Source organism: Hypomesus nipponensis, chromosome 2 (assembly GCF_054491055.1).
Source record: "Hypomesus nipponensis isolate SF chromosome 2, ASM5449105v1, whole genome shotgun sequence".
In the NCBI taxonomy this organism is placed as follows: Eukaryota; Metazoa; Chordata; class Actinopteri; order Osmeriformes; family Osmeridae; genus Hypomesus; species Hypomesus nipponensis.
Window position 1 is genome coordinate 22,305,001 of NC_140362.1, and position 10,000 is coordinate 22,315,000.

The 10,000-nt window shown below is 49.8% G+C and overlaps 1 protein-coding gene across 1 annotated transcript in view; it reads right to left on the minus strand.

The window, feature by feature from the left end:
• Positions 1 to 9,914, minus strand: part of efna3b (ephrin-A3b) — a 38,544-nt gene extending 28,630 nt beyond the window's left edge. The window contains exon 1 of the mRNA XM_084668984.1: positions 9,632 to 9,914. Coding sequence (XP_084525110.1) covers positions 9,632 to 9,741 — 110 coding nt within the window. The 5' untranslated portion in view covers positions 9,742 to 9,914. The remainder of the gene's footprint in view (positions 1 to 9,631) is intronic.
• Between the last annotated feature and the right edge of the window lie 86 nt (positions 9,915 to 10,000).

A 10,000-nucleotide genomic window follows, 5' to 3' on the forward strand; every position in this document is an offset into this window, starting at 1 on the left:
ACACACACGCACTGAGACACACACACAAACACACAGACTGAGACAGACTGAGACAGCTGTACACACACACCTAGGTTGAGAGATAGAGAGCAGACAGTCTAGCAAAACCTAACTCAAAAATGAGTGACTGGCAGTGTAGGTTTGGATAATCCGCACAAAGATACACACACACTTGCACTCATGCGCAGGGCTGGACTGGCCATCGGGCGTACCGGGCAATGCCCGGTGGGCCGGCAGGCATTTTGGGCCGGGCCGGGTCCATAAAAAAAAAAAAAAAAAAAAAAAAATATATAATTATTACAATTTTTTTTTTTTAATGGACCCGGCCTGGCCCGGCCCGGCCCGGCCAAGTCACACAGCCGAGGCCGAGGGCCGAGGTCCCCCATGGCACATAGGTGCGTGCAGGCCAGGCAGGCTGTCAACTTCACCTGAAAGTTTAAAAAAAATACTTTGTCCCTGGCGGTCTCAGGCAATTACTCATTATGATTAGTTCTATGCTGGGCCTGGCCCAATCACATACACAGCAGAGGGCCGAGGTCCCGCCCTTGGGTCTCGGCTGTCAATCAGTCACGTCACGTCACTTATTGACACTGACAGAAAAATGGAGAAAAAACGGAAAGGAGGCGCGGAGAAAGTCCGAGATAAAAAGAGAAAAGCCCTAGAGGCAAACTCTGCAACATGTGCTAAAATATCGGACATGTTTGCCGCGACAGCTGGCCCGGCTTCATTAGCACCTGCGACGGTGGAAATTGCGGCGGCGGAGGCTGAGGAGGATGTCGGTGATGATGGGGACGGAGAGGTGACTGAATGGCGGCCGAGGCCAAGCGCAGAGATGGGTGGCGCTGGCGGCGGCCCGGCCCCGGGGCCGAGCTCAGCCTCAGACGAAGTGGCGGCGGTAAGAAGTTGAAATTTAAGTTTGTGTTGATAAAGAAATATTTGTTAAGCTAGATTCCTAAACTTTAACACAGTATGTAGTTTCCTAACAGTTAGCTCCTGCGTTATAACAACATGTTGTACAGAGTAATCTAGACTGAGCCCGGTCAAAGTGGCTATTTTAGCTAACACAACAGTTAGCCCACTAAACATTTGCTAGCTTTTCTTTGGGGAGTTAAATAGCTCTGTTGACTGTGTATTGAAAGAGCATCACTTTGCTATTGCTATTTGAACAACATTAATGTGAGGAAGCTGTCAGTGTTTAATTGCTTTATTAATTTATTAGGCTTTATGGGTAAACAGCTTTTTTGGGACATGAAAACATAGATAAAACTTGTTTGTGAGCCAGCTTAATAAACAAAATTTAGACAAACATGTATTCCCTGGAGAAAACATGTGTTCTAATATTTCTTTTGTGTGTGTGTGTGTGTGTGCGCTATGAGTAGACTTTGTGTCCAATTTACAGTGTTATTTTAGCTTGCTTGCTATTATGTTATAGTTTGCAGGTGTTATAGCTTACAGTTATTATTTATTATCATGTAATAGTGAAATATTGCTATTTCTAATTGCTAATAATGATTATTCATTAGTAGGTAACCAGAGAAATAACACTAGTGAAATTAATGCTCCTGTCTCTCTCTCTTTCTCTATGTTTAGTCAAGTCAGACTGTTGGAGTAGGAGTGGAGGAGTCACAGGAAGATCAGGCAGTTGTAGACTATTTTAGCCGCCCTCATTCCACAAAAAGGCAGGAATTCTTTAAGTTTCACCCACAGCAGAATGCCACAAACCCTGTCATCCAGAGGCTCTTCACAAGAACGGACGACATGGCATGGAAATGGCTGACTTATAGTGATGAACGTAATGCTTTATTTTGTTTTCTTTGCCTTGCTTTTAGCAAGCCCAATGACCCAAGTTCTTTCATTGGAGGCATGACAGACTGGAGGCATGTGCACCAAAGAATAGAGGAGCATGAGAGAGGCATGGCACATAGACAGTGTGCTGAGGCATATGTATTAAACTGCTCCAGAGCAAGTGTTGATCACCTCCTTGAGGGAAGACAGCTTTTTTAATCTCCACTCCTGTTTTTACATGTGGCCATTGAAAGAACAAAAGGTTATTTTGGGCTATTATATAAAAGATTAAAATTATGATCGTACCTAATTGTTTAATTTCTATTTTTATAAACAATGTACACGTTTGTATAAACAGTATTTTCATTAAACACTGAAAAGACATCTCTAGCAATGTTTCTTTGACAACCACTTTCACTTCAAGATGGGTATTGTGGCATTGTAGCCATCTCTCCAAAGATGAAAGTCTCTGTAAGTATAGTGAAAGAGTGTATGCATTTTTCAACATGGTTACTCTCATCCATGTAGGCTACTGCGCTTTATTTTAATTGTTGAAACAGCACAATATGCGCATATATCCTCTGGTATGTTGTGTGCCTCCGCATATCGTATAAATAATCTTGGTGGGCTGCCATGGCCAAAAATGCCAGGGCTGATTTCTTGTCCCAGTCCAGCCCTGCTCATGCGCACACACAAACACTAACAGACACACACTAACACACATTGTTAAAAGTGCATATACATTCACTTACACCACAATAACTAACAAATAATGATGTGCAGTATAACCAACAGAACTCATGTGCTGGGTTGGCTGGCTGATTGGCAGGCTGTTTGGCTGGCTGGCTGTTTGGCTGGCTGGCTGTTTGGCTGGATGGTTAACTGCCAGTCATACGCTTGCTGTCTAGGTCTGGGCCTGGTCTGTGTCTGATAAAAGCTCTCCATTGAAACAAGGTCATAATTCACTGAGCCATTTCCCTGTCATTACACTGTAATTACACTCTTGCTTCATATGCAGACACATAGTAAAAAGGACACTTTCTCTGTTACGTCCCCCTCCTCTCTCTCTCTTTCTCTCTCTCTCACACACACACACACACATTTTCACTCAGATTTTAGTCATTACTGAGCTGACTGTGGTTAAAAGGTTTTAGACTGGTCCTCTTAATGACAGCTTAAATGGATAAAGTCTCAATTAAAAATCCTTTCTCTATCTCTCTCTCTCTCTCTCTCTCTCTCCCTCTCTCTCTCTCCCTCTCTCTCTCTCTCTCTCTCTCTCCCCTCTCTCTCTCTCTCTCTCCCTCTCTCTCTCTCCCTCTCTCTCTCTCCCTCTCTCTCTCTCTCTCTCTCTCTCTCCCCTCTCTCTCTCTCTCTCTCTCTCCCTCTCTCTCTCTCCCTCTCTATCTCTCCCTCTCTCTCTCTCTCTCTCTCTCTCTCTCTCCCTCTCTCTCTCTCCCTCTCTCTCGCTGTCTCTTCACAAGCTGAAAACAGTGATGTGCTTCTTCAGCTGGGAGTTTGTCTTCTGAACCTGATTGCTTCTCCAGGCCTTCAGATGGATAAAATCAGATTATTCTGTCATATTAGCCTTTGTCTCTCTCTCTTTAGCCACCGTGACACTGAAGCTGTAAACAAGCAACCACACTACAGACAGACCCCAGCCCCACACAGCCAGACCCCAGCCCCACACAGCCAGCCCCCAGCCCCACTACAGCTCTCTGTTAACGGACGCTTTTCAGCCCTTTCCTGGACCATACTTGTTAACTAAAACCAACACAAAACAAAGCACATCCCTTCTGCCCTGTGAACACCCACGATTCCCAGCCTTTGTTTTTTGTCGTCACATGGACGTCTCCGTTGAATGGTTGTCATAGATTCAGGGGTCTTTTATCTTAACATCATTGTTTTTATGTTTGGTATTCATAATTGTGATGTCACTATTGATTATTAACGCTAGGCCACACCCCTCTGTTGAGATCAAACTCAGCATATGGTCTCAAACTGCCACTATGCTGCTATCATTAGCTACGTCACTAGCGTACCATATGTGCATCTGGGATGTGTGTGTGTGTGTGACAAACTGCTGACAGTCTACATTATTAGTCAGCCTCACTGTCAGACAGGGAGAGCTGGCAGGGAATATGGGCCATATCACGCAAAGAATACACACACACACACACACACACACAGACACACAGCCTACCAATTGCTTGTAAACAACAAACCCTGTTATTAGCATCTGATTATTCCGCTTCTGAAGCACAAACACCATCCAGGAGACTCTGGTGTTCAAAAGAAAACGTGTCCACAGTTGACAAGTGATCAACAGCACCTGATAATGTCAGAGACTCAGCCATGTCATAGTGTGTGTGAGAGTGTGTGTGTAAGAACACTAAGCTGCAAACGAACTGAGAGACCCCCTCTAAATAGTTATGCTGGAGAGCTAGAGAGAAAGAGAGAGTTAGACAGAAAGACAGCAAGAGAGAGATCAAGAGAGAGAGGAAAAAAAAGAGAGAAAGAGAGAGAGCAAGAATAAAAGAAGTCTTCCTTCCTCTTTTCAATCAGCTTCCGCCAATTAATCAGGCGTCCTGCCGGACCCCCCCTGATGTCATGCTCTTGTCATGCTGGCACGACGTGCCCCCACCTCCAGCCCACCACCTCCAACCCACCACCCCCACCTCCAACCCACCACCCCCACCTCCAACCCACCACCACCACCTCCAGCCCACCACCCCCACCTCCAGCCACCACCTCCAACCCACCACCCCCACCTCCAACCCACCACCCCCACCTCCAACCCACCACCTCCAGCCCACCACCCCCACCTCCAGCCACCACCTCCAGCCCACCACCCCCACCTCCAGCCCACCACCTTCAGCCCACCACCACCACCTCCAACCCACCACCCCCACCTCCAGCCCACCACCACCACCTCCAACCCACCACCCCCACCTCCAGCCCACCACCTCCAACCCACCACCCCCACCTCCAACCCACCACCACCTCTTCCAGCCCACCACCCCCACCTCCAGCCCACCACCTTCAGCCCACCACCACCACCTCCAACCCACCACCTCCATCTCCAACCCACCACCTCCACGTCCAGCCCACCACCGCCGCCGGATCTGGGATGCCTGCGTCTGATTATGCAAGGAGAACTCATCTATCAAACACAATACTACAATGGCTTCTTATTAATGAAGTCTGTAAACACAAAGACACACACACAAAGACACACATTCATAAAAACACACACAGTGCATCTGTATTGCTTAATGATCGGTGTGGGCTTTGTAGGAGGTGGGGTGTGTGTGTGTGTGTGTGTGTGTGGGCGTCACAGTGGCAGCCACAAAGCAAAGCTGTATGATAAACGACTCTGAGACACACACACACCAGACGCTCCAGCTCATTGTGATTGAGACAGAGGAATATTCCCCTTTGTGTGGATATTCATAAATGTTAATGGTGTTGTCCCAAGTAGGGCTGGGAGATAGATACCCTTGTGTTGGTGTCACTGGGTGTGATCCTCACACACACACACACACGCACACACAAGCAGGCTTGAGCATGGCAGGGGATAATCCTGGATGTGGATCAGGGTTTGGTTAGTGGCTCATGAATACCATCCCTACGGGTCGGTCTGGCCCGCGTCGACATGACAACAAGCTGTCCGACAGAACCCATCTCACACAGCCCCGGTCGTCTGGACGCGCCCCAGCCCCAGTCTCCGGACCAGGGGGGGCCATGGGGGGGCATGGGGGGGCATGGGGGCACGGGGTCTGAGCTTGACTCACTGCTGCTAGGGAGTCTGGACCGTGTGTTCGACACACAAACATACAGGCTGGACCAGCACTGTTTCTCCGTTATATGTGATTCTATATTCCATATCTCTCTTAACTGTTTGTTTGCCTGTGTCTCTGTGTTTTAACGAGCACACTGACCAGAAATCACCCAGCTCCGTTACAGCGCAGGACTCACACACACACACACACACACACATTCCGTTCCCAATTAATTCCCACGCACGTCCTAATTACACACATGAAGCTGGTGTAGGTCTTCTAATACAGGAGCAGGGACCAACTGCATGATTACACACAAATCTGTGTGCTCACGCACACACACACACACACAGTGTTGGTTAATTGCCAGGTGGCGAGAGATAATGTGTGATTTAACGGACTGGCGACTTTGTTTTTGTTTCGGTCACCGTCGGCAAGCATAGACATCTATAACAAGCAACACAAACGGAAAACATACACGCAAACACACACACTTTTTCAAACACACACAAGCGCATATACACTGACATTCACAAACAAAGGGTGCAATGAAGGTTTGGAGGAGAGGGTCTCTTTGTGTTTGCCTTGTGTGTTTATGTAGTTGTGTTGTATTAAGTATTTTGCAAGTTTTCACCAAACAGAGGGGTTAGCGTACAGGAAGCAGGTGGAGTCAGTTTCCTTGAGGTCGTAGTGGGGAACTGTCCTGATCTGTTTTCCAGAGCGTGCCGCCTCGAAAGCGAGCATGAAAACTAGTCTGTCGGCGAGATTTCATGCCAAAATCTTTCTTTGATTACAAAATGTGATACGTGTGGCATGTGCTGGTATGTGTACCTGCTGGAACGCACACCGAGGGAGGCAGGGGGGAGGCAGGGGGGAGGCAGGGGGGAGGCAGGGAGGAGGCAGGGGGGGAGGCAGGGAGGAGGCAGGGGGGGAGGCAGGGGGAGGCAGGGAGGAGGCAGGGGGGGAGGCAGGGAGGAGGCAGGGGGGGAGGCAGGGGGGGAGGCAGGGAGGGAGGCAGGGAGGAGGCAGGGGGGGAGGCAGGGGGAGGCAGGGAGGAGGCAGGGAGGGAGGCAGGGAGGCCTGGAACACCGTGTGGGGACGCAGAGAGAGACACAGGGTGTTCTGAACCACTCAGGGTGGCCAGGACACACCTCACCCAGGCAGGACCCCTGTCTCTCTCTCTCTGCCTCCTTCTGTCTTTCTGTCTCTCTCTCTTTCTCTCTACCTCCCTCTGTCTTTCTGTCTCTCTCTCTCTCTCTCTCTCTCTCTCTCTCTCTCTCTCTCTCTCTCTCTCTGTGTCTCTCTCTCTCTCTGCTTCCCTGTCTTTCTGTCTCTCTTTCTCTGTGTCTCCCTCTCTCCCTCTGTATTTCTGTCTCTCTCTCTCTCGCTCTGTGTGTGTCTCTCTCTCTCTCCCTCTGTATTTCTGTCTCTCTCTGTGTCTCACTCCCCCTCTCTCTGTCTCTCTCTATCTCTCTATCTCTCTCTCTCTCTCTCTCTCTCTCTCTCTCAGGAACTAGGCTGAGAGGCCAAAGTACAAACACAGTTCTATCCTTGTGCCAAAGCTCTCTTTCCCTCTGTGTGTGAGGGAGAGAGAGAGATAGAGGGAGAGAGAGAGATAGAGGGAGAGAGAGAGAGAGAGGGGGGGGAGAGAGGGGGGAGAGAGAGAGAGATAGAGGGAGAGAGAGAGAGGGGGAGAGAGAGAGGGGGGGGAGAGAGGGGGGGGAGAGAGAGGGGGGGGGAGAGAGAGAGGGGGAGAGAGAGAGGGGGGGGGAGAGAGAGAGAGAGAGGGGGGAGAGAGAGGGTAAAAGGGAAATGTCCACGGAGATGCAGTGTTCTTTAATTAACCGCACACATACATACACACACACACACACACTGCAGGGGCTGGGAGTACTCCAACGATGGACCCTGAATAAAGACAGCATGTTTAGGTTCTCTACTGTTGGCAGAGCAGATTACACCACGGTCCAGATCTGCCATCTAGTTCAATGTGAGTGTTATATTTAACAAAAATAAAAAAAGATACGTTCTCTGAAGTATCTTTTCAGCAATGACAGGCAGCGCGTGTAGCTCTGCTGTAAACGTGAGAGTGCTTCTACATGAACTGGGGGTTTTATACGTGGGTTCACAAAGTCGCTTGCGTCATTCCAGTTTATCGTCAGACACAGGCGGAGAGAATGGCCTCGTCCCACACGCTGGGAGATATCTTGTTACACTTCACAGATTGGACTGATTTTAAAGGCCTTGTGAAGTTTTAAGTAAAGTCCAGGGAGGCAGCATAAATTCAGAACCAGATTCAGATTTCTATTGTATCTTACAAACTAAACGTGCAGCTACAGAGAGGTGTGTCAGCGGGCATATCTCCAGACAGCTGAATGTGGTAAGACCCCGTCTAAGCCTGTCTGCCTGTCTGTCTGCCTGCCTGCCTGCCTGCCTGCCTGTCTGTCTGTCTGTCTGTCTGTCTGTCTGTCTGCCTGTCTGCCTGTCTGTCTGTCTGCCTGTCTGTCTGTCTGTCTGTCTGTCTGTCTGTCTGTCTGTCTGCCTGTCTGCCTGCCTGTCTGCCCGTCTGTCTGTCTGCCTGCCTGCCTGCCTGCCTGCCTGTCTGCCTGTCTGCCTGTCTGTCTGTCTGTCTGCCTGCCTGTCTGTCTGTCTGTCTGTCTGCCTGCCTGCCTGCCTGCCTGCCTCCAGCAGCCTCGAGATACATGTGGCTCACTGCAGCGTGTCAAAGGGCAGCTCCAAACTGACCAACAGGAAGTGTTATGTAGGATTTACTGTTGTTTCGTTTCTCTAAAGTTGAGGGCCGGATTTTGAAATCATTGCAATGCATCGGTGGAGAGGGTGTGTGTTTTTATGTGTGTGTGCGTGTGTGTGTGTGTGTGTGTGTGTGCGTACATGAGTTAGTGAATGCATGCATCCAGCAATCTAGGTCGATATCTGCATTATTCCATAGATCTTATCAGATGGGAACAAATACATCACACTAATGGCATCTTGCGAATCCACAGTTGTGCTCCAGGAGACCCATTGTTCTTCCTCAGGGGGGGGGAGGGGAGCAGGAGGGAGACAACTAACACACCTCCTCCAATCAGGAAGGAGAGCGGGGGAATCCAAAGACATCAAGAACATCCAAACGGGAGGGTAGGAAAGAAACAAGTGAAGAAGAAGGGAGAGAGAGAGGGAGCGCGAGGGAGGGAGAGAGAGAGCAGCGCGGAGAGAGAGAGAGCGGCGGGGAGAGAGAGAGATTGAATAGTGACACTGGCAGAACACAATGAGGTCAGGATGAAGGAGTGCTCCTAATTGAACCAGATAGAGAAGAAGACAGAAAGGTCCTCAAAGACAAAGTGCAGGGTGATGGAGGAAGGAGGGTGGAGAGCAGAGGGTGGAGAGAGGAGGAGGAGCTGGCTTGGAGGAGAAACAGAGGGGAGGATTGAGGGGGAAGCTCGTGGGGTGAGGAGGCAGACAGGGAATGTACACAGCTGAACAATCTAGATCATCTCCAACACATCTCCACAAACACACAGGCAGCTGGAGACGAGGGCAACAAATCTATGGAATTATGAACATTGTGCGTGCATGTGCGGGTTTGTGTGTGTGTACACGTGTGTGCGTGCACAGGGTTAGGTGTTGACACCACATCGCAGGGCGATGAGGCCAGGGAGGAGGTGACAGGGTGATCCAGCCTCTTCCCCATACTGATCCAGACAGGACAGGCTTGAACCAGCGACCCGGCAATTACAGGACAAACAAACGAAGCCTGCAGACCTCCTGGCCTGGCTCCCCTGCCTTCGACAGCCCTGACCGCTCACTGACAACACCCTCGATGGAGGATCGGTGTGTTTGTGAGGAACTGGATTTAGATCTGTCCTTCAAGGAGGCCCAGAGAAGGTTGTGGAGCTCCTGGTTCTGTGCCATGGAGAAGGTTGTGGAGCTGTGCTATGCAGAGTTCCAGCTGCTCTCCCATGGACCAGGAGATGGGGGGGCACCATGGAGTCATGAAAGGAATGCAGTTTACTATGGTAGGCGCAAACACACACACACAATCACTCCTGAGTTGAGATGAGACTTACTGTATGTTGGAGCTGTTCCAGTGAACCGCATGCCTGTTGGCATCCACCTGGTACTGGAGGTTTCCCCAGGTGAGAGTTAGCACACAGAGAAACAGGGTTAGGATAGCCATGCTCCAAATCTCTTCCTCTCCTCCTTTCGGTCTCTCTGTCCTCTTTCGCTGTCCCTTCACCCCACGGAACAACGCGACTCAGACATCCAACAGACGATGTTTTCTAATGGGGTAGTCTTTGCAAGATAGGGATAGCTTTCGCTAAATGTGCACGTTTGAAGGAGTGCTGTGAAACTCGAATTCCATTGTGGCGCGAGGCCCCCCCCTCCCCCCTGCCAGGGTCCTGCGTGCCCCCAATAACACAAGAACGGGGGTGTGG